Below are 25,360 nucleotides of genomic sequence, written 5' to 3' on the forward strand. Positions count from 1 at the left end.
GGGTAAAATGTTTGTGGTTGTACTGAGTATAGAAGGAAATAGACCAGCCGGGTATTGGTGGCACATTCCTTTAATCCCAGTACTGGGGAGGCAGAGGCAGGCAGATGACTAATTGCCTGCCTGTCTGTCTCTTCCAAGTATTGAAAGTGTTTGTATGACCTGAGGAGTTACACATTGTCTAGCTGTTAGGAAAGCAGAAAGGAGGAATGAGCTCGACAAGGTAGCAGGTCCTGATGTAACTGAACTGACCGGTTTATGAAGCAAACCCCCAGGGCTGGGTTCCTGTACCACCATCTAACTAGAGCAAAGAGAATAAGATAGAGACTTCCATAAGAAACTGCAAAAGCAGTGAGTTTACTGATTCCATTTAGGGGAGATCACCCCTAGCTAGGGAAACATTACCCTAATGTTCCTTTCCCGTGACTTATTAGCTCAGCTCTCCTGTGTGTGTGAGATAAATAGAAGAGGCAGGGACCTTTAAATGGGTAACAGTGCAGTACCCTTGAGAATGTAAGAGAAACTGAGATCTTGCTTTATTTGTTTTGATTTGTTTTTTGAGACAGGGTATCTCTGCAACTTTGGAGCTTATCCTGGAACTCAGTTTGTAGACTAGGCTGGCCTTGAACTTCCAGAGATCGCCTGTCTCTGCTTCCTGGGTACTAGGATTAAAGGCATGTGGCATTACCACCAGCAAAATATTGCTTTTTAAAGTCTAGAAAATTCTGAAAAAAAAAACAAAACATGCACACAGACACAGACACATACACACACAGAGACACAAACACAGACACATACACAGGCACATACACACATAGGGTGGGAGTGGGGCAAATATACAGATGTTCATTTCTTTCCCACTAAAGACCCTAGATTCCTTCCATTTCTCACTAACAATCCCTAAAGACGCCAAAGTTGGGTTGTGATCATGTTTAATTGTTCATACCCAGGGAAAGGGAGAAAGAAATTTCAAGGCAAATGAATTGTCTTCAAGGCCCAGAAGATCAGGACTTCTCCAAGAGAGGGCACATTTCAGCCTCTAAAGTGTCCTTACACATTATAAAAGCAATCTCTGTCTTTTAAAACTAAATTGTAGTAAAAGAGTAAGTGGAAAGTTAGAATCCATTATGAATGATGAGTAAGGAGTGGATTGGGCCTCATATTGTTTCTGATAATGGTGGTGGGGGCTGGAGAGGATGAGAGGGACTCCAAGAGGCCAGCGCATGTTTTAAGGTCAGAAACCAGTTAATGAAGAGAGGACCATGATACAGATCTTCCATTCCTTATCCATTGTTCCTGGGACAGATTCACTGACCCTTCTTTCCCAAGTTCTTTATCATTGCTGAACATTGTGTTCTATTTTCTTTTGTTTTTAGACAAGATTTTGGCATTTATAAAAGGCTAGCTTGGAGCTCAAGATACAAGCTGTGCTGCCTTGAACTCAAAGCAATCCCCCTGTCTCAGTCTCCTAAAGCTGCAATTATAGGGAAGAGCAACCACTCTGGCTGTGTTCTTCATTTAACACTAACATGTGTAAGCTGAAGATAGTGGCATCTCTTTCTGAGGAAATGAACCTGAACTGTTAAACTACTTCTTGATCAACACAATTCAATCTTCTTTTAGGCTCTTTCTATAGGAAGACAGACAGTCACTAGGATTAATCTGTGGACATGAATGGGCTACATGAAAATGCTCATCCAAACCTAGGGGCTTAAAAACAGCAACTATATGCTTTGATGATGTCATCTCTGAGGGACTGCTGGTGGCCTTGCCAGACAGTATTCCTATGCTCAGGTCACCTTGATGGCTTATCTGAGCCTAAAGGACCTAAGAAGACAGCACTCACACATTTGGCAGCTGTGGTGTTCCTGCCCTGGGGCACCTGTTCCCTCTCCCCTCCACACAGTGTCTTGTGTCCTCTGGAAAGTGATACTAGGTTTCACAGCAAGATGATGTCAGGGTTTCAGGAGGGTAGTAGATGCTTCACATTCTCTAAAAGCATTGACTCTAGAGCTAGCAAAGTTTACATTTGTTCCATTTTGTTGATCCAAACTACATCTAGTTTGTACCCAACTCTATCTTTGATAGAAGAGGAAGTATCACATTAAAAAGCAGCATGGGGACATGGGGAGATATTACTCCTTGGAAAGCATGACTATATGGTTTCCCGTGCTGAGATTTCCCATAGTAAACCATTCTACCTCTCCCCTCTCCTATTTTGTTCACTAAATGGAATTTACATACTGTGTTTTCTATTGCATGAATCTTCCCCAGGCTTCAAAACTTCAGACTACAGATACGAGCCTGGATTACTTAATTATGGAACAATTGAAGTGAGAGAAAATCACAAAGTGAAGGGATAAATGTAAACCAAGATTTATTTCTGGAATGTATTGAAGGACAGACGTGGAGGCTGGCCAGACGGCTCCGTGGCTAAGTTCATTGTCTTCCAAAGGACATGAGTTTTGTTCCCACCACTATGTCAAGTAGCTAACAATGTCCTATGACTCCAGTTGCAGGGGAATATGATACTTCTGGGTTCCACAGATATCCACACACCTGTGCACAAAGCCATAAACACACATATACACACAAAATCTAAATAAAAATAATGAGCACTGAGGTGGTTTCTAAGGGATAGGTCTTGTTGGCCTGTAGACTCTATCATCTACTCCAAATGGCTCCATGCTCCAAGAAACCTGACAGGGCTTCAGATATTACATCTTACTTCACTTGACAGGGACAGATGGAGAAAGAGAGTAAAATGCACTCCAGTAGGGGATAATTTCTAGAACAAACACACCCATCTCTCATGCTGTATACACTTATGTTTAGTCCCAGTGGGGTTTTGGAAGAAGCATGAGCCAATCAGAAGGCAGTAAATCTATCACTACAGAAGAAGAACAGATTGGGATGAAATCGGCAGTTAGGGAAGGGAAGAAGCAAGCAGAGATCAGAGATGAAAGGCACAGGCAGGGGAAAGTGTAAGTGCAAAAACCAGAGGCTGTGGAGCAGGGCATTTTGAGAATGTCTGAGGAAGTAAAGAATCCAAGAAAACTAGAATGGGCATGGGCACTAGACTGAAGACAGGGGCAGAGATGAGTGCCTGATGAAGAACAGGTGGTGTACCAGAAAGGAGGAGACCAGAAGCGAGTACAGACCAATGCTTTGCTAAAGGACTCATAGGACAGTCTTACACACAGCTCTAACAGAGACAGATTCAGATAGTAAAGGCACACAGGCCAAAGACTTTAGGAAGCCGTGTCCAAGCTGCTCCTGCAGGAGATACACAGCTATAACAACTGGTAGAAAATGCTGCCTCCCAGGGAAGTGCATGGTAGGCTTGATGCCCTGGTCCTTACTGAGAACTGAGCATACTAATACTCCCCTTATGGTGCACACCCATGTCCCTGAACAGCAGAAGGTAAGTATTGAATGTGAATTGTGTTGTTTAAGTACAGGAGGCCATGCATAACTCAGAAAATGGTGGAAACTCTCCTGGAAAGTAAGCTACCAGAGGCCAGTCAAGTGGCCGGCCTAGCAAGCAGATCTTTCTAGAAATAGCAGGCTTGTGCCTACTCTTAACTCTTCTTTGCACACAAATCCACAGAGAGGGACACAAAATAGAGTGCTAGAGTGCAATAAGAGGCAGGAGACCCAGCTAGGAAACACTATCCGTAGCTAATATAGCAAAAAGGAAAGAAAAATCACAAGACAAAGAAACTAAGATGTAGAGCACAGGCCATACTAACAGCAGAATTAAAAAGCAGAAGAGTCAAAATGCAGGGAAGACTTAGACTTGCACAGAAGGATGGGTGAACTTTGTATACAACAACCACGCTAGTTTGGTTGACATGCTAGAGTTGTTATTTAATTCTGCAATGAATGACCCATGTTAAATTCTTCATGAGGCCTGGTTTTTCCATTAAAATACCTGAAAACTTGCCTCGTCTTTATTCTTTAGTATTGTAGTAAATTCAAGTTTCCCAAGATCAGAGGTTCGTCTGTGTCCCTTAAAACCCAAAACACATCAATAGTGATCATGGTATCCCCCACTGAAGATGTAGACTTTCTTGAGAAAGGGTAGCACAGTAGTCAAGAGATGACTGATCAATTAGATAAAGGGTGGTAACCTGTGGTGTCGCTTGAAAATTTCCTCTACCATTGCTGTGAAGGCATGATCCAGCTACATCAAGCTACTCACAAAAATGTTCATTTACCTTGGCTACTATAGTCCACTCAGTCTTTGGTCTTCCTAGATTCTATCAGCAGGGCTGCTTACTCCGCAAGAGTATCATTTGCATATTCTATGAAGCAAGTCATACCACTCCCCACACTCCTGCTGAATGAATCCTCTCCACTGCACTGCTCATCCGGGTCCTGCCATATGCTCTATTGTAATATTAAATACATTATACTAGACTCTTAATATGCTTCTCTGTGACTACATTGCATGCCTGGCATATAGCAAAATGCTTCAAAACCCAATGCTTTGAAAGGTTTGTGCATTGAATAAATGAAGGAATACATAAGCCAGGAAACAGTGTAATGTTTTCCATCGCAGAGTTCTGATATCAAAATCAAGAATCCATGCCTGGCAGTCAGGGCCCATACCTTTAATTCCAGCAATCAGAGGCAGAGGCAGGCAGATCTCTGTGAGTTCAAGTCCCGCCTAGTCTACACAGTGAGTTCCAGGAAAGGCTCCAAAGTTACAGAGAAACTCTATCTCAGAAACAAACAAAAAACAAGATAGGAAGAAAAAAGAATGAATAAATGAATGAAAGAACGAAAGAAAGGAAGAAAATCAAGAATCCTTGGTCAAGACATCCAATTTTCAAAGGTCATGCTTGAAACAATACCAACAATTATGGTGCCTTGTGTTTCCCAAATTACATTTTTCCTTAGTTTTTTTTTTTTAAGACAGGGTTTCTCCATATAGCACTGGCTGACCAGGATCCACTCTGTAGACCAGGTTCACCTTGAACTCACAGAGATTGTCCTGCCTCTGCATCCCTCATTCTGGGATTAAAAGTGTGTGCCACCACCTCCTGCCCCCCACTCCTTCTTTAATGAGATTATTGGTTTACACAGGCTAAAGTGGGTACACTGGCATTAACTGTAATAATTTCCCCAGTGTGGAAGCAAGTTCTTTTGTTTTTAAAGGTGGAGAGGCTTAGGTATTCCCCAACTATGAAAGTCTAGTGCCAACGGCACACCATTCAACAGTATCCAAGTGTGTTCAGGAGAGGAAGCAAGCACAGCACAGCACTTTCCAGAAGAAAAAATTCCTACCAAGTGCTTCCTGTGTGCATAAGTTTTTAAACTGGCTTTCCAAAGAAAGCTAATTTCAAGCAGTATCACTTCCATAAGTCAGTGCTTCCCCAAAGTGAATTCCCCAAAGAACTGAAAACAGCCGATTCTAGAAAGTGGAGACTTGGTCACAGCATCAAAGGACAGGCTTTCTGTGAGATCTCTTCAGTTTCAACTCTTTAAATTTGATAGCATGCATTGGAAACTCCTTTTATTTCCCCCGGTTTTGAAAGTAAAGACCTCCATTTAAATACACTGAAGACTGCTTGTGATTAATACACAAAAATTAACATGAGTTATGCAAAACGAATTCCCAGAAATTGAGGACAGAATTTGTTTTTTCAAGGAGCATCATCTGAATTTGAAGTTCCTTAGAGTGAACTTGAAATTTCCAGTTGTGTGTGGACAGCATGGACTATGGTTGTCCAGTTTCATATGTATATACAAAGGAGACAGTGTTACAAGGCTGGAGAAGAAAACTACTATTTCTTTTAGCATTTCCTTTGTGTTAGGCACTTGTCAATAATTCTCATGGAATCTCAACATGCTCTGTTAAGCTCCTGAGCGAAACCTTTGTCCATCAAGAGCCAGTACTGATGTAAGAAGAGTAATTCAACATCTAGCATATCCTGCCGGGCAGTGGTGGCACATGCCTTTAGACCCAGCACTTGGGAGGCACAGGAAGGAGTTCTCTGTGAGTTCAAGACCATTGTGGTCTACAACAGCTATTTCCAGGACAGTCTCCAAAGCCACAGAGAAACCCTGTCTCAAAAAACCAAAACCAAACCAAAATAACAAAAACCAAAACAAACAAACAGACAAACAAAAAAAACCCTAGCATGTCCTGGAAAGGGGTATTTTATGGGTGCATGGGAAATCTGCTGATTTAGCTTCTATCTAAAGACAGCTAATTCCCCTTGACTTGGTCTCTCATCTCTAAAGCAATCCTACTTTAAGTACCATTCTATGTAGGATGACTACTGAAAACACAAACAATGAAACACACAGAGTGCAGCTACCATGAATGCAGTCAAGTTATACATTGTTCAGTGTTTTAGACTCTAAATCATCACATTGTGAAATTAACTAGTATGATTCTCCTATACAAGTGTGATTATATGGAGAAATTAATAAAACTGGATTTCTAAACTAATAGTAGGATTCTCATTGACCCTAAAAAACACTTCATTGAAAAGTGTTCTAATTGAGAAAACAGTAATCAACTTCTCAAGTTTCATTATGTTATCAAATCATATAACTTAAAATAGCAAATAGATTATTTGTTGGCACTATTTGTTGTGGCCTTGTTGGAGTAGATGTGGCTTTGTTGGAAGAGGTGTATCACTAGGGGATGGGCTCTGAAGTCCCAGAAGCTCAAGCTGGCCAGTGTCACTGTTGCTTCCTGCACATCCAAAGGTAGAACTCTCAGCTACCTCTCTGTCCAGCACCATGCTGCCATGCTTCCTGCTTAAAGGACTAAACTTCTGAACTGTGAGCCAGCCAGAGTCAATTGTTTTCATATCTAAGAGTTGCCATGGTCATGGAGTCTGCCCACAGCAACAGAACCCTAAGAGAGAAACCTTTGTACATGTTTTAAAGCAAGACTGGAAAGGCTCCCGGTTTCCAATTTCTGTAAGCTTTTTCCGTGTTAGGAACATTAGCACCTTTTTCATGTGAAATAAACCCATTTCCTGGTTTATCCTTTAGTTTTAATTTGTATTCTATAAATGCAGTCAAATATATCAGTGTTTCCTTAAATTCTTATGTACTTTGAGTCATTTTCTCCTCCACCATCAAACACTGGGGATGTTCAAGGCTTTCAAATTTGACAAGGTTCATGGGAATGGTACTGTACTAATGCTCAAAGTCCAAATTTTCCTGGCTTGGGTAATGGGCCACTTGACTATGATCTGACTAGTCACATCTGGATTCAGTTAACATATTACGCATGACTAATCCCAGGTAAAATGTTGCAGTCTGTGCTTCTGCTCTGCATCATGCCCTCTGCCTATAGATGCTGGTAACTAGTGACAGTCCTGTCCCCTGGGAAGCCTTATTCAGTGTGCCAGCAAGAGCCTCAATGCATCAGTATCACTCAGCAATTAAATTACAGGGTTTGTGTGGGGAATGCTGTCACTTCTTATTTGTGTAATCTTGGGCAATTATTCAGTCCTTCTAACGAAGATAACACCTCCATCACAGAGTCATTTTATAAAGGAGCATAACGTGGGGAACTTGCCAGCATAGGACTGGGCAAATCATCAGTGCTCAATAAATTAGTTTATTGAAGGGAAGAATCCTTAATCCCCATGTGATGAGAACATATGCAAATAGAAACTGTGATTAATGCAGAAACAATTCTCCTGGAAGTGAAAATATGTTGAATGTTGTGAACACACACACACACACACACACACACACACACACAGGGTTAACTTTGCTAAGCAAGAAACATGGGTATTCTAGGTATGCCAACTGAATACATCCTAACAGTGAATACTATGAAAACTCCAAAGAGGGCATGTGGGAATCGAGCTGAGCACCTGTCCTGAAAACACTGGGGTTGAGGCAGTGCTCTGCTCTCAACACTGCATCCCAGACTTGTTCTGTCCTACAATACGGTCCTAGCTGAGAGCTCCATTGAGAGAAGAGTAGTGTGCCCCAAACCATCCCTCTTTCAGTCCTAAGAGGTCCTCTAGCTTAGTCTCCAACTCAGCACTGTGTGCCCCAAGGGCCTGGGGCTCCAGTTCAGACTCTAAAACTATAATCCCTTTCAACTAAAAGTATTTTCAACACTGATTGATGGCTAGTTGAGAAGAAACATTGGTTTCATGTGGTGTTGAGAAGCTTAACAGAGATTTCTAGAGGGGTGACAAGATTCTGAATTTTGATGGGGTTTCAGAGTATGGTAGGGTACTTCTCAAAAAACCATGAAGTTCACCCAAAATAGGTGCATTTCATTATATATATAAATTTTACACAATAACTTGAAAATTGCAATGGATATCCATGTTGGAATAAAAAGAAAATATACTGTTTGAAATGGATTCAGATGGATTGACTGCAATGGTTAGATGGAAAATTACATGTTAATACAAAATCGGTTGGTAAATAGAGGTGTCTATAAAATTCAGTATTCTATAAATGTTGAAAAAGTTAGTCAGTGTCTTGGTTATCATGAACAAATTGCTCTATATGTGCAAGTACACAGCAATCATGACAGCTAAACATTCACCCACAAATCCCTCTTCTACTACACTTTCCTAAGCAGGTCCAGGAACCTCTTGGGTAGAATGAATCATGGTCAATTTGACCAGTTGGTTAGATCTTTGTTGTGAAATTCATGACCTGTGCTGTCACAGCAGGTCAGTAACATGAGTGTTTTTGGTTTTGGTTGAGCTTTTTTGGTATTTTTGTGTTTGCTTTTTTTGGGGCGGGGGTTCGAGACAAGGTTACTCTGTAGCTTTGGAGGCTGTCCTGTAACTAGCTCTTGTATACCAACCTGGTCTCCAACTCAGAAATTCACTTGCCTCTGCCTCCCAAGTGTTGGGACTAAAGGGGTGCACCACCACCCGGCTGAGTGCTTTTGTATACCAAAATGTGCAAACTTGTAACTAGCTTTTAATTGGAGCTGGGCATGGTGGTTCACACCTTGGGAGGTGCAGACAGGAAGATCAAGGGCTCTAAGACAGCCTGAGCTGCATGGGAACCATCTCCAAAAACATCTTTGAATTCATATAAATTTAATATCCAGTTGATTTTCTGAATTCTTTCCAAATGGTATGGAAGAAGGATATCATTTGCCTTCCTTCCAGTAGCCATGAAGGACTCAATTGTGTTGAGTCTTGGATATGGAGATGCTTTGCACACTGGCTTGGATGACACAAATAGGGTTAGACAACCCCACAGTGCTTGGTTGGGTTTATGTGATGTAGTTGGTAAATGCAGATACAGGACTCAAATCAAAATCGCTTCAGCTCAAAACCAATGCTTTCACTTTTTTTCTGACATTTGAGTTGGGATACTCAATGTTCATGTAACTGCAGAATACCAGTATGGTTGTCCAGGTGGACTATGGCTGTTGAGCTTCATATGTATATACAAAGGAGACAGTGTTATTGGGCCAGAGAAGAAAACTACTATTTCTTCTAGCATGACTTTGTGTTAGGAACTTGGCATCCATAATCATGGAATCACAGCACTCACTGTAAACAGGATTTGTTACCCATACTCCACAGATGGGGACAGGGAGACAGGAGGGAGTGTTCCTCAGCTACCAACTATACCGAGGTACACTAAATGGTCAGCCACAGTTCATGGCCTGTGTCTCTACCAGTCAACCTGAGAGTGTTGCCAGGTCACAAGACCCAAACCCATCTAGATAGGTGGAACTCATGCTAGGTCATACCCCACAATGGGTGGCCTGTTTGTAGAGTAGATTTAAAACTAAGCAAATCAACACAAGTCAGCAAACTGTGGCCCAAATTGTTTGTCTGTTCTGTGATCTAAGGCTGTCTTCCAAATGCAGGGAACAGAGCTGAACACATGATCAGCTAAGTTCAAAATATTTACGTTGCTGAGCTCCTGAGCAAAACCTTTGTCCATAAAGAGCCAGTACTGATGTAAGAAGAGGAATTCAAGATCTAGCAGATCAAGCCGGGCTGTGGTGGCACACCCCTTTAGTCCCAGCACTTGTGAGGCAGAGGCGGGCAGATCTCTGTGAGTCTGAGACCAGTCTGGTCTACAAAAGCTAGTTCCAGGACAGACTCAGTGCTTCTCAGTCATAACTAGAACCTCAAGAGTCACACACAGCCTAAAATAGCTTCAAGCAAACAGCCATTATACTAATGATACTCAAGAAGGGAGGCATTTCAGCCACTGCACTGACAGGTCAGCTACCCCTGTAAATGAAAACTGGTGTTCCTTCAGACGACTGGACTAGACAGACCATTCTGTATATAATCTGTTTACAAAATATAAAGCACTAGTCAACCTTCAGTCTACACTTTAAAACTAACACCACGTTACTAAGACTGCGGAGAAAAAGCACAATGGGAGTTGTTGGAGTACAGGAAAACATGGTTGTTTAAATGCTTCTGTGAAGGCAGACCAGCCTTTGGCCATCTGGATATATGGCAACTCCCCCATACATCAGGCCAGACAAAAGGGACAAGCTGGCATGACCGAATATTGTTTCTCCACTCCAGAACTGTCCCTAGCAACAATAATGGGGACCCAACCCTGGAAATGCATTTCTACACTATATGGTTTTTGGTTCACTGGGTCTTGTTGAAGGTTATAACAACATGACAGCTGAAGGCAACACAGAAGAGGGAGGCTGACAGTTTCTTCCATAACTTCTTGATGAGTGGTATCCAAGCAGACTGGGAAGGCAATTAGTCATTACTGTTTGAATGCCACTTTGCTTTGGTTTTGGAAGTTTCCTTAAGAAAAAAGAAACTTGTTAATAAGGCAAAACCACAGAACATGCTAAATTCCTGAGATCAATGTCATTGATAACATCTTAGGCCATGGTCTAAACAATCTCACTATCTTAAAGTACAGTGACATTTCCACTCTGAGCTTGGCAATTCCTTTATGAACATTCTGACCGCATCTCAAGATGTGACTGATCATTCACCAGAAGTTACTGTCATTCCTTCCTCAAAGTGCCATCTCCTCAATGGAGTTCAGCTGCTCCTTGTCCTAATCATGACTTGCCTAGCATCACAGGTGACAAGAAAGTCAAGTCACAACTGAAGACCCAGGGATCCAAACCTTACCACACTTAAATCTGTCCAAGTTTAAATCCTTTAGATTTACATGTTACACCACATCCTCCCACAAATAAAAGTACTGTTCCTATTTCTTAAAATTTCAATGTTAGTTTGTACTTTATTTTTATTTAAAACATCTGTAATCACAAAACACAAACTATTTTAACTCTTAGGTAAGTTTTTTTGAATCATTCAGTAATGGAAACAAAAAATCATAAATAATCACAAAACCAAAATAGTTAATATTAATGTATGAACAAATGACCAATTATCTATAATATCAAAGTCCTGCAACTATAAACCATAAGTAAATTTCCTGCAATATCTTAAATGTTACAATAATCTCCACATGGAGCCTAATACAGTACAAACTGAAAATTTGTTAAACAGAAATAGAACAATAATATCTGGCACAGGTTATGTCCAAATGCTACAGAATTTGAACAGAAACTTACTTATTATACAATGGGAGGCCAGGAGAATCAGCAGACACAGAGATAGGAAGCAGCCAGGCTGAAGCCAACACAGCTTCAGGAAACTGAACTGGACTCTCTGCTTGGGGAAAGAGCAGAGCAGGCGGCTGTGCTGTCAGCAGAGCAAGACATTTACTCACGGCGTAATATTTAAGGAGACAAACTAAAATGAAAACATCTACCAATTACCCACCCTACAGTGACGAGACTACCAGGACACACAATTCCCACCCTAACATTTCTAAGAGAGAGCACTCAGGAAACACAGACAGGTGGATCTCTGTAAGTCAGAGGCTAGCTAGGTATACAGAGGGAGCTTCAGAGAAATCCTATCTTGCAAAACAAAACAAAACAAACAAACAAACAAAAGAACCCTGAAAGAAACTCAAGAACTAAACCACATACACGCCCTTAAAGAAAAGCAGTACCTATCTTTACTCCAGCATTCTGACTTCTACCTGACCACCTGACGCAGGTTGTCACATGGCTTATAAGAATTCAATCTGAATTGCATTTGTTACAATATTCATCTACCACATGTTTTCTGTTTTGTTTTTTAGTAATCATATCAACCTCGGGTGGTAATGCACAATTTATCCCCAACACCTGGGAGACAGAGACTGGACTAATGAGATTTCTGTCCAGTGTGGTATTGTAATGGCCTCCAATTATACCAGTATTTAACATGGTTGATTAAAAATTAACACAAAGACTCTGTTGCAAATTTTTCTTAAGAATAAGTTTAATGTTTGTATATAACAAATATAAACAGCATTATCTTACAATTTTCTTCTAAAACTACTTGTAATATTACACATTGTATTGCACAATTCTGATAAGAGTCAGGTTGTCTGGCAACTAAACAAGAATGTAGGCTGTGCTTCTGTCCGTGGACACTCTCAATGGCAGGCCAGTCACTCTATAAGTCAGTCGTCCCTGGTCCATAAGCACTGAAAGCACTGTCAGCACCGGCCAGGCTTCTGCTTGGGGCTGCTATCACTTCCGCCGGCCACATCCCAGTTAAAACAAAAGAACATTTCCCATGAAATGTTATGGCAAACATTAGTGTCATAAGTAGCTCACCCTTGAAACAGGGACAGGTTTTCAGGTGATAATCAGTAAGGTCTTGCTCTAAAAAATAAATGTTCCCACTTTCAGAGTTCCTATTCTGCAACAGGATGGAACTAAACAGCTCAACACTGTGCAGTAAAAATCAGTCATTCTTTTTAACAAACCCAAAATGTAACAGGAAACCTGTAAGAGACAAGCTTTTCACAGCTAACAATAAATAAAAGTGCATTAAGTGTTCATGTAGGGCATGTAGTTTAAAAACTACATGAGTCTCTTTGGCTTCAGTCATCTTCTAAAAGCTCTTCTTGGATCCCGGGCATTGTTTATTGTGGTCATGACTGTTTGACTACTTCGAGCCCTTGGAAATGGAAAATTGATGTGCTCCCGGCCACTGCTTCTACCAGTATATGGAAGATGATATCCTCTTGAATCAGTCCCAGTCTGAACACCATTTCATAGGAAGAATACAAAAAATTATCACCATTTTCAGAAGTGGTCTATATTATACTACAGAAACACAATCATGTAAAGTTGCTATACACACTATAAATGCTTATAAGTATCATGGAGAACAAGCACATTCATTCCATAATGAGAAAAAACATAGGTTCTGGGGCTCAGCAATGGCTTTACAAAACACATCACTTTGGTACAGAATAAATAGAAATATAATCTAACTTGAGGAATAAAATTGGGAATAGAATATTATTTTAAAAAATTAATTGCCTATACTAAAAAAAATAACGGAAGCAGAGATGTTTGAGTACTGGCGTTTGACTCAAATACAACTAACAAATGTTCCAATATAATCAAACTATGTGCAGACAGATTTTCCACAATGTGAGATGGTTGCAAATGTCTTCAACTAACCTAATCAACTCCAATCACAGAAAGATGCATCTCACAAGGCATACTCCATTACTTAAAGACAGACCTTTAATAGGGAACCAAGGGCCCCTAGTGAGGTCTGAGGAAGATGATTGCTCTTTGTTAAAGTATTCAATGACTGCACTCTGTATTACCATTTGTCTGGGCAGGTTCCAGTGTGTCAAAACAGCCAGTAATTCTGCATGTATTATAAATAACCACTATATCATACACATTTGTAAAAACAGACAAATAATAGATCTTGTCAGAGGGTTACCAAAATTAGTCTTAGTATCAGTGTTGGGCATAATGGACCCCAGTGATGATACAGAATGTGCTCAGTACATTGACTTAAGTCCTACAAAGTCATTTACACAGGTCTCCTTGTTTACTGCAGGTCCCGTTTAACACGAAAATTATACCTGACGAGGTTATTTTCCTTTACATTTTCCATTATTCCCTTAATGTTTACATGTCATCAAAAATAGAGAAAAAGTGTTACCAAAGGGTTCAAATGTCCCAGCATTCACTTTATCCTTCTCATTTTGTACCTGAAAGGCGAGTAAATTAGACAAATGAAGACAACGTAACTCCATTTTACGGCTTTAAAAAGGATTTTCAATAATATGTAAAGATTTGTCTAAGTTCATTCAATGTTAAAGCATACAGAAATCTTTCCCAAGCCCCTTAAAAGCTTTTAGTATATGAGTATTTCCTGATGCTATCTTTACTCTGCAAAATACTAAATAGCACATAGTATCTATTGTCAAAAACTATACACAGACTCACAGATCTATGTAAGAAGGGCACCTTAAAGATTTTTTTTTGACACAGGGTCTCATATACCCCATGTAGGCTTCAAACTCCCTATGTAACATAGAATGACTTTGAACTTCTTTCCTCCTGTCTCCAAGCTCCTGAGAAACAGGACTTCAGGCATGCACCACCAATGCCAGTCTTTTTTCAGTGCTGGGGCAGAGGTAAGGACTTCACCTTTTTCATGTGAAATAAACCCATTTCCCGGTTTATCAATTGGTTTTATTTGTATTCTATAAATGCAGTCAAATGTATCAACCTTTCCTTAAATTCCTATGTACTTTGAGTCATTTTTTCCTCCACTCTCAAACACTGGGGGGAGTACAAGTCTTTATAATTAGCCAGGGTTCATGAGAATGGTTCTGTACTAATGCTCAAAGTCCAAATTTTCCTGCCTTGTATAATGGGCCACTTGACTGTGATCTGACTAGTCAAATCTGGATTCAGTTAACATATTACGCATGACTAATCCCAGGTAAAATGTTGCAGTCTGTGCTTGTGCTCTGCATCATGCCCTCTGCCTATAGATGCTGGTAACTAATGACAGTCCTGTCCCCTCGGAAGACCTATTCACTGTGCCAGCAAGAGGCTCAATGCATCAGTATCACTCAGCAGTTAAATTACAGGGTTTATGTGGGGAATGTTGTCACTTCTTCTTTGTATGATCTTGGGCAATTATTCCATCCTTCTAACTAAGATAACACCTCCAATACAGGGTCATTTTATAAAGGAGCATAACGTGGGGAACTTGCCAGCATAGGACTGGGCAAATGATCAGTGCTCAATAAATTAGTTTATTGAAGGGAAGAATACTTAATCCCCATGTGATGAGAACATATGCAAACGGAAACTGTGATTAATGCAGAAACAATTCTCCTGGAGGTGAAAATGTGTTGAATGTTGTGAGCGCGCGCGGGGCGTGCACACACACACACACACACATACGCACACACACGGTAAATTTGCAAAGCAAGAAATACGGGTATTCTAGGTATGCCAACTGAATACATCCTAACAGTGAATACTATGAACACTGCAAAGAGGGCATGTTGAATCGAGCTGAGCACCTGTCCTGAAAACACTGGCGTTGGGCCAGTGCTCTGCTCTCAACACTGCATTCCAGACTTGTTCTGTCCTACAACACGGTCCTAGCTGAGAGCTCCATTGAGAGAAGAGTGGTGTGCCCCCAACCATCCCTCTTTCAGTCCTAAGAGGTCCTCTAGCTTAGTCTCCAACTCAGCACTGTGTGCCCCAAGGGCCTGCACCACCAGTACGGGATCGAATACTATAATCCCTTTAAACTGAAATTATCTTTAACACTGATTGATGGCTAGTTGGGAACATTGGTTTCATGTGGTGTTCAGAAGCTTAACAGAGATTTCTAGAGGGGGTGACAAGGTTCTGAATTTTGATGGGGTTTCAGAGTATGGTAGGGTACTTCTTAAAAAACCATGAAGTTCACACAAAATAGGTGCATTTCATTGTATATAAATTTTACACAATAACTTGAAAATTGCAATGGGTATCCATGTTGGAATAAAAATAAAATATACTGTTTGAAATGGATTCAGATGGATTGACTGCAATTGTTAGATGAAAATTAGATGTTAATACATAATCGGTTGGTAAATAGAGGTGTCTATAAAATTCAGTATTTTATAAATGTTGAAAAAGTTAGTCAGTGTCTTGGTTATCATGAACAAATTGCTCTATATGTGCAAGTACACAGAAATCATGACAGCTAAACATTCACCCACAAATCCCTCTTCTACTACACTTTCCTAAGCAGGTCCAGGAACCTCTTGGGTAGAATGAATCATGGTCAATTTGACCAGTTGGTTAGATCTTTGTTGTGAAATTCATGACCTGTGCTGTCACAGCAGGTCAGTAACATGAGTGTTTTTGGTTTTGGTTGAGGTTTGTTTGGTGTTTTTGTTTTTGTTTTTGGGGGTTTTAGAGACAGGGTTTCTTTGTGGCTTTGGAGGCTGTCCTGGAACTAGCTCTTGTAGACCAAGTTGGTCTCTAACTCAGAGATTCGCTTGCCTCTGCCTCCTGGATGCTGAGACTAAAGGGATGCACCACCACCACCCGGCTGAGTGCTTTTTTATACCAGGAAAATGTGCAAACTTGTAACTAGCTTTTAATTGGAGCTGGGCATGGTGGTTCACACCTTGGGAGGTGCAGACAGGAAGATCAAGGGCTCTAGGACAGCCTGGGCTGCATGGGAAACATCTCCAAAAACATCTTTGAATTCATATATATTTAATATCCAGTTGATTTTCTGAATTCTTTCCAAATGGTATGGAAGAAGGATAGCATTTGCCTTCCTTCCAGTAGCCATGAAGGACTTAATTTTGTTGAGCCTTGGATATGGAGATGCTTTGCACACTGGCTTGGATGACACAAATAGGATTAGACAACCCCACAGTCCTTGGTTGGGTTTATGTGATGTAGTTCTTAAATGCAGATACAGGACTCAAATCAAAATTGAAGTGAGAGAAAATCACAATGTGAAGGGATAAATGTAAACCAACATTTAATTCTGGAATCTATTGAAGTACAGACGTGGAGGCTGGCCAGACGGCTCCGTGGCTAAGATCATTGTCTTCCAAACGACATGAGTTTTGTTCCCAGCACTATGTCAAGTAGCTAACAATGTCCTATGACTCCAGTTGGAGAGGAATCTGATACTTCTGGGTTCCACAGATATCCACACACCTGTGCACATAGCCATAAACACACATATACACACAAAATCTAAATAAAAAACTACTATTTCTTCTAGCATGACTTTGTGTTAGGAACTTGACATCCATAATCATGGAATCACAACACTCTCTGTAAACAGGATTTGTTACCCATAGTCCGCAGATGGGGACAGGGAGACAGGAGGGAGTGTTCCTCAGCTACCAACTATACCAAGCTAGCCTAAATGGTCAGCCACAGTTCATTGCCTGTGTGTCTACCAGTCAACCTGAGAGTGTTGCCAGGTCACAAGACCCAAACCCATCTAGATAGGTAGAACTCATGCTAGCTCATACCCCACAATGGGTGGCCTGTTTGTAGAGTAGATTTAACAGCAAAGGAAATAAACACCAGTCAGCAAACAGTGGCCCAAATGGTTTGTCTGTTCTGTGACCTAAGGCTGTCTTCCAATTGGAGCAAACAGAGATGAACACATGACCTTCTAAGTTCAAAATATTTACTTTGCTGTGCACCTGAGCAAAACCATTGTCCATAAAGAGCCAGTACTGATGTAAGAAGAGGAATTCAAGATCTAGCAGATCAAGCCAGGCTGTGGTAGCACACCCCTTTAGTCCCAGCACTTCTGAGGCACAGTCAGGTAGATCTCTGTGAGTTTGAGACCAGTCTGGTCTGCAAGAACTAGTTGCAGGACAGACTCAGTGCTTCTCAGTCATAACTAGAACCTCAAGAGTCACACACAACCTAAAATATCTTCAAGCAATGATACCCAAGAGGGGAGGCATTTCAGCCACTGCACTGACAAGTCAGCTACCCCTGTAAATGATATAATATCAAAGCCCTGCAACTATAAACCATAAGTAAATTTCCTGCAATATCTTAAATGTTACAATAATCTCCACATGGAGCCGAATAAAGTGCAAACCTAAAATATGTTAAATGGAAATAGAACAATAATATCTGGCACAGGTTATGTCCAAATGCTACAGAATTTGAACAGAAAGTTACTTATTGTACAATGTGTGGCCAGGAGAATCAACAGACACAGAGATAGAAAGCTGAAGCAGGCTGAAGCCGACCCAGCTTCAGGAAACTGAACTGGACTCTCTGTGCTTGGGGAAACAGCAGAGCAGGCGGCTGTGCTGTCAGTAGAGCAAGACATTTACTCAAGAGCTAATATTTAAGGAGACAAACTAACATGAAAACATCTACCAGTTACCCACCCTACAGTGACAAGACTATCAAGACACACAATTCCCAACTTAACATTTCTAAGAGAGAGCACTCAGGAAACAGAGACAGGTGGACCTCTGTAAGTCAGAGGCTAGCTTGGTCTACAGAGCAAGCTTCAGAGAAAACCTATCTTGAAAAAACAAAAACAAAAATAAAAACAAGAACCCCGAAAGAAACTAAAGAACTAAAGCACATACACTCCCTTAAAGAAAAGCAGTACCTATCCTTACTCCAGCATTCTTACTTCTAACTGACCACCTGATGCAGGTTGTCACATGGCTATAAGAATTCAATCTGAATTGTATTTGTTACAATAATTTCTGTCCTGGGTTGTATTATAATCCTTCCAATTACACCAGTATTTAACATGGTTGTTTAAAAATTAACACAAAGACAACGTTGGAAATTTTTCTTAAGAATAATTTTAATGTTTGTATGTAACAAATATTAAGAGCATTATCTAACAGTTTTCTTCTAAAACTACTTGTAATAGTACACATTGTATTGCACAATTCTGGGAAGAGTCTAGTAGTGTGGTAACTAAACAAGAATGTAGGCTGTGCGTCTGACCGTGGACACTCTCAATGGCAGGCCAGTCACTCTAGAAGTCAGTCATCACTGGACCACAAGCACTCAAAGCACTGTCAGCATGGGCCAGGCTTCTGCTTGGGGCTGCTATCACTTCCGCCGGCCACATCCCAGTTAAAACAAAAGAACATTTCCCATGAAATGTTATGGCAAATGCTGGTGTCATAAGTAGCTCACCCTTGAAACAGGAAAAAGTTTTCAGGTGATACTCAGTAAGGTCTTTCTAAAATATAAATGTTCCCACTTTCAGAGTTCCTATTCTGCAACAGGATGGAAATGAGCAGCTCAACACTGTGCAGTAAAAATCAGTCATTCTTTTTAACAAACCCAAAATGTAACAGGTAACCTGTAAGAGACCAGCTTTTCACAGTTAATAAAAAAAAGTGCATTAAGTGTCCAAGTAAGGCACGTAGTTTAAAAACTACATGAGTCTCATTGGCTTCGGTCATATTCTAAAAGCTCTCCTATGATCCTTGGCATTGTTTATTGTGGTCATGACTGTTTGACTACTTCGAGCTCCTGGAAAGGGAAAATTGATGTGCTCCCGGCCACAGCTTCTATCAGTATATGGAAGATGATATCCTCTTGAATCAGTCCCAGTCTGAACACCATTTCCTAGGAAGAATACAAAATATTATCACCATTTCCAGAGTGGTCTATATTATACTACAGAAACACAATCATGTAAAGTTGCTATACACACTATAAATGCTTATAAGTATCATGGAGAACAAGCACATTCATTCCATAATGAGAAAAAACATAGGCTCTGGGGCTCTGCAATGGCTTTACCAAACACATCACCTTAGTACTGAATAAACAGAAAGATAATCTAACTTGAGGAATAAAATTGGGAATAGAATATTATTTTAAAAAATTAATTGCCTATACCGGAAAAAAAGGAGGGGAAGCAGAGATGTTTGAGTACTGGCGTTTGACTCAAGTACAAATAAGGAATGTTCCAATATAATCAAACTATGTGCAGACAGATTTTCCACAATGTGAGCTGGTTGCAAATGTCTTCAACCATCCTAATCAACTCCAATCACAGAAAGATGCATCTCACAAGGCATACTCCATTACTTAAAGACAGACCTTTAATAGGGAACCAAGGGTCCCTGGTGAGGGCTGAGGAAGATGATTGCTCTTTGTTAAAGTATTCACTGACTGCACTCTGTAGTACCATTTGTCTGGGCAGGTTCCAGTGTGTCAAAACAGCCAGTAATTCCGCATGTATTATAAATAACCACTATTTCATACACATTTGTAAAAACAGAGAAATAAAAGATCTTGTCAGAGGGGTACCAAAATTAGTCTTAGTAATCAGTGTTGGGCATAATGGACCCCAGTGTTGATACAGAATGTGCTCAATACATTGACCTAACTCCTAAAAAGTCATTTACTCGGGTCTCCTGTTTACTGCAGGTCCCATTTAACACTGAAATTATACCTGACGAGGTTATTTTCCATTATTCCCATAATGTTTACATGTCATCAAAAATAGAGGAAAAGTCTTACCAAAGGGGCCAAATGTCCCAGCATTCACTTTATCCTTCTCATTTTGTACCTGAAAGAATAGTAAATTAGACAAATGAAGACAACGTAACTCCATTTTAAGGCTTTAAAAACGATTTTCAATTATATTTAAAAATTGATCTAAGTTCATTCAATGTTAAAGCATTCAGAAATCTTTCCCTAGCCCCTTAAAAGCTTTTATTATATGAGTATTTCCTGGTGCTATCTTTACTCTGTAAAATACTAAATAGCACATATTATCTATTGTCAAAAAGTATATACAGACTCAGAAATCTATGTAAGAAGGGCACCTTAAAGATTTTTCTTTTTGGAGACAGGGTCTCATATACCCCAAGTTGGTTTAAACTCAATAAGTAACCAAGAATGACTTTGAACTTCTTTCCTCCTGTCTACAAGCTCCTGAGAAACAGGACTTCAGGCATGCACCACCAATGCCAGTCTTATTCAGTCCTGGGGAGTAGCCTAGAACTTCATGCATGCTAAGGAAGCAGTCTATCAGTTTAGCTATATCGCCAATCCTCAACATCATTTCCCTTACACTTGGACATCAGAGCTTTAGCCTACTGACAGACTTATAGTACAGTCACCTCAGCCAATCATAAAAACATGCCATGTATTTGGATTAATTACCGAGTTGTTCTGCTGTCCTCTATAATCTGGGTTTGGCTCACTGAAATTTGGCAGTTCTGAATACACCATACAAAACCTAAAGGAATGCAACGGACAAGTTACATGATTTCTGAAGCTTTTTGTACAACATCCTTAACTTACAAGAATGAAAGCCTTATGTGTCAAAGAATTATCTTAACAGTAGCATGCTAATTCAATTGTGACAGAAATTTCCCAAATAGCTATAGCCCATATTAACACCCAACTATTTGATGCACTCATAGAATCCATTTGATCATTCACTGTGTATCTGCAAAGACACTCAAAGCTACAAAGAATAAATTCCAGACGATTAAGATACATAACTGGCTACTAAGTCACCACCTCATCCCAGCACTCCCTGTAATTGACCATACAACTTGGTACCCTGCTCACACATAAGCATTTTCTTAGCTTTTCAACTATAAACTACTTCCAGTTTGGGAAAATCTTAAATTGACCCTGACAAAGAATAGGCATGAGCAAATGAGTGACTTTGTGTGGTTGTCACCTAGCTGCAGCATCTCTGTATATAAAACCATCTAGCCAGATCCTGTAACCCCGACCCAAACACTTGGTAACACATGATTGTAAAGGCCCCCTCTGGGTCTACTCCCGGCAAACTCAGCTCTGAGTACTGAAAGTGTTTAAACCAGTTACCTATCTACAGCATGAGACCAAGTTTTCAAAAGCCAAGTAAGCAGTTTTTACTTTATACAATTCTTCAGCAGACATTATTTGAAACTTCATCATACAAATGTATTTAATACTTACTCTCCAATTTTTTGAAGTTCACCACTTCTTCCAGTATAAAGTGTCAGGCATCCTTTCCACATTGATGCATACCTAGAGGGAAAACAAGAAAGGTTTTCAAAAGAAAGTAGAGCTCTAATAAATTTTCAGTGTATTTTTTATCAGGTAGAAGTGAAAATCATACTCATCTACCCACCATGGCAAGACAAATACAGTCCATGTAACTCTAATAAGAAATTACACAATAACAATGCTACTGGCACATTATGACATAGTTATTTAAATTACAGCCCTAGGAAAACAGTTTTGAGCACTAATGCAGATTGACCCAGACCTCCTTGCACATAAGGAGGCAGGCATTCAGCCACTTGGCTACTATATTCCTGTTTTTAAGCCTTATATTTAGGCATCTCCCTATGTTGCCCAGGCTGGTCTTTAACTTGCTCTAAAGCCAAGTATTCCCCAGCCTTGACATCTTCCTATCTCCACCTCGGGAGGAACTTATCTGTCATCCATGGGCCCCTATGCCTAGCTTCAAAAAGACCTGACCAGGCATGCATGGTGACACATTTTGAATGCCAGCTCTGGGAAAGCTGAAACAGGAAGAACTCAACTTTGAGGCCAGCCTCAAGGAGAATTGGAGGACGAGAGGGTGAGAAGTGGCATTTTGTAAAGCATGTACTGCTGCTCCTAAATGTACCTGTAGTTAACAAGGGGGAGGGGCTGAGTTCCTGTCAGTGAAGAACTGCTCATTGGTCAAAGTTCTCCAAATTATTTTTTTACAGCAATTGTACTTTCTCAATGAACTGTTGGATTACAATTTAAATCATTTTAAAACAGACACCTAATTCCAACAGAAGAGATATCTGTAAAATCCTCTAAATTTCACATTTACAGGAAAGCACACTTAACACTGACCTGTGTGTAGCTTAGTTAAGAGCAGAGGAGGAAGGGAGGGGAAGGCAACAAGACCACCCAAGTCAACACAGCAGTTAAAGTACATTCTGAGGAGCCTCTGATAACAAACTCAGTATTTGTGTTGCCTTCCAGCCACAAAGTATAGGGATTCAACATGAGTGTTTTCTTTCACACTCATTGACATGGTCATGGAAGGCAGACATTTTACTCCTACATCTACAGACAGTTCCCAAGCTCCTCAAAATCTGGTAAAAGTTTATCAAGGATGGGAGGATGGAGTGGGGAGGGGGAGAACACTAATCTTCCTCTTGCTGGCCCTTCCAAACTTTGCAACTTTTAGTTTCAACATAATGGAACCAATTGTTTATTTTAAATGTGGAAGACATCAGTAAGTCTAAGGAAATATAAACTAATCAGCTTAGCAGAATCATGCTGAGGTCTGAAATGTCATCAGGCCTGTGAGATAGTTTCAAAGAGCTCCTGCCCAGAGGACTAAGCATTAGTTATTTCTCTGATGCTCTCTCAGCCAGAATCAATAACCATTTTTCTGGTAGCTCCCAATAAAATTACAGTTGTCCTAATCACATAAGCTTCCACACTTCTAAGATTCTTTTCCGGTCTTAAGGCTAACATTTGAGGAAAATTTCAACAGCTGACGTAAAACAGTGCTCTGTCTCTATAGCCAACAGTCTGTCAATTAAAAGTTCTGAGTATATCAGATGTCCTTCTGCCACTTTCTGTGTATTTGGGTGGAGGGAGTTGTGAAACACTGATCTTACAGAAGAAATCATTTTCAAGAAAGAATGAGTATGCAAGACACTGTCTTCATCTTTACTGAGTACAAATGTGACCACAGAAAATGTCCAATGCGAGCTGGGGCTGGAACTCAGAAGGCAGAATGCTTGCCTGGCATGCAGGAGGCCTCTGGCTCATTCCCAGGACACTTGTGTACATCCCTGTAATCCCACCACCTGAAGTGGAGGCAGGAAGGTCAGCGCTTCACACTCATTCTCCTGAGCATCAACAACAACCTGGAACACAAGAGATACTGTTTCCAAAACGAAGGTAAAGGAAAAAAGGATAAATTCCCCAGCCTCTAGGTTTATGTCCATACCACCTAAATGAAAGGTACAAATTAAGTGATGACAGGATCTCAAGACACTCAAAAGGGAAGGAAGTGGAAGACATAATATCAAATACCATTATAAAGGCAGTGTGGTTACCAGTTACTCAGAAGGCTCACTGACTCCCATACAATAGGTTAAAAATTAACCTTTAAAATTTGAGGGGCAGAGTGCACTCCCTCCCTGAAACAAGGCAGGGCCTCAAAAGGGGAGCTGTTGCCAATTCTGCCCAACAAAGCAGTTCTCAGCTTCTTGAAATAGCCCACAGGAGAACCAGGCCAGGCAACTCAGAACTTGGCAGGACCCCAGAATTTGGCCAACCCCACACCTACCCTCTGGTCAAACGAATAATATCCCCTGTCTGTATGAGTCTTCCCATTTCATCCCACACAGAAATAGTGATGCTTCCCGTTCTGTCAGCTACTTTGCAGGATCTCACTTCATGGCCATCTTTGGTTCTGGTTACCACGTGTCCTGTAGAGATTAAATGAATGATGGGAAAGAGATGTTAGATAACAAGTCCGTTCAGGGCAACTACCTCACCCTCCTAGGACACACTACAAGACTGTCTTCTGTCCCGGGGTAGGAGACCAGTCTGGGCAGGGTGGCTTGGGAGCAAGTGGGGGCGCAGGCAGGGAAACAGGTCCCAATGCTCCAGGATGTGTGGCAGGTTGTGGACCCCACTTACCTATCTCCAGGACAATAAAGACCACATTTAAGTTTTTCAGTCCGGCCTTAATGTCTTTTATAAAAAGAGGAGGGTCATTGACCCCAAGCATACTGACTCAGTTGCGGCTATGCTGCAGAGACCCTCTGGGCAAAGCTTCCCACCCTCAGGGGCCTGGGAAAGAGACCTGGGCAACTTGGGGCTGGGCTGGCGACCCGGGCCTGGAAGTGGTTATTCGGGACCGGGGAAACCAACCCTGGAGGCACCAAGTCAAAAGAAAAAAAAGTTTTTTGGAGGTGGAATAAAGAAGACGCTCACAAGTTCCAAAATCAAAAAGAGCGGCAAGCAAAGCAGGGTGCTGACTGCTGCCCGGTTAAGGAGAGAGGCAGCAGGGGACGGCCCTGCGTGAGTCGAGTCTTGCTGTTACTCACACAACACAGGCGCGGGACCCGATAGAGCCAGGCTCCGGGAAGGGACGGTGAGAGCAAACCAGCACCAGAGCAAAACAACACAGCAGCTCGTGCTCTCAGCAGGGACTACTGAAGGAGCGCTGATGTTGGCCTTATTAAACCGTGCTCCGCCCTTGTGACGTCACGAATCATTGCCACACCTCTCGGGGGAGGAACCGAGCGCCAGTGCCTGTTGCAGCGGATCTAGCTCCTCTCCTATTCGCGCATGGCCCGCCCCCAGATCCTCCTATCTGCGCTCTGCCACACCCTATGACTCTCTGCCCTGTGTGGTCTTTTGGGTTTCTTTAGGCCACTGATTTAGAGCTTGGGCTTCTGTTTGCTCCTCGGGCTTCTTCAATCCTCCATCCTTGCCCTTCTGCACCGCGATCACGTGGAACGCTGGTGGGACGACCCCTTCGTTAGAGCAAGG

The 25,360-nt window shown here is 41.2% G+C and overlaps 1 protein-coding gene and 1 long non-coding RNA gene across 4 annotated transcripts in view; both read right to left on the reverse strand.

Moving 5' to 3' along the window:
• Positions 1–12,281: 12,281 nt before the first annotated feature.
• Positions 12,282–14,047, reverse strand: LOC121142834. Its single transcript, XR_005879944.1, has 2 exons — positions 13,998–14,047; positions 12,282–13,069 (listed from the first exon to the last, which is right to left on the reverse strand). It is a non-coding gene; the product is annotated as an uncharacterized LOC121142834 (long non-coding RNA).
• A 4,606-nt stretch (positions 14,048–18,653) lies between these two features.
• Positions 18,654–25,360, reverse strand: part of LOC121142833 (SOSS complex subunit B2-like) — a 31,902-nt gene continuing 25,195 nt past the window's right edge. Inside the window, exons 1-6 of one of the 3 annotated variants that reach the window (XM_040753650.1) lie at positions 24,913–25,028; positions 24,147–24,288; positions 21,794–21,865; positions 21,002–21,077; positions 20,354–20,402; positions 18,654–19,450 (exon numbers count right to left, since the gene is read on the reverse strand). In XM_040753650.1, coding sequence (XP_040609584.1) covers positions 19,281–19,450; positions 20,354–20,402; positions 21,002–21,077; positions 21,794–21,865; positions 24,147–24,193 — 414 coding nt within the window. In that variant the 5' untranslated portion in view covers positions 24,194–24,288; positions 24,913–25,028 and the 3' untranslated portion in view covers positions 18,654–19,280. Of the gene's footprint in view, positions 19,451–20,353; positions 20,403–21,001; positions 21,078–21,793; positions 21,866–23,596; positions 23,722–24,146; positions 24,289–24,912; positions 25,029–25,360 lie in introns of those variants that run through there. The other 2 variants (XM_040753651.1, XM_040753652.1) reach the window with 2 other exon arrangements.

Source organism: Mesocricetus auratus, unplaced genomic scaffold (genome assembly GCF_017639785.1).
Source record: "Mesocricetus auratus isolate SY011 unplaced genomic scaffold, BCM_Maur_2.0 Super-Scaffold_100010, whole genome shotgun sequence".
In the NCBI taxonomy this organism is placed as follows: Eukaryota; Metazoa; Chordata; class Mammalia; order Rodentia; family Cricetidae; genus Mesocricetus; species Mesocricetus auratus.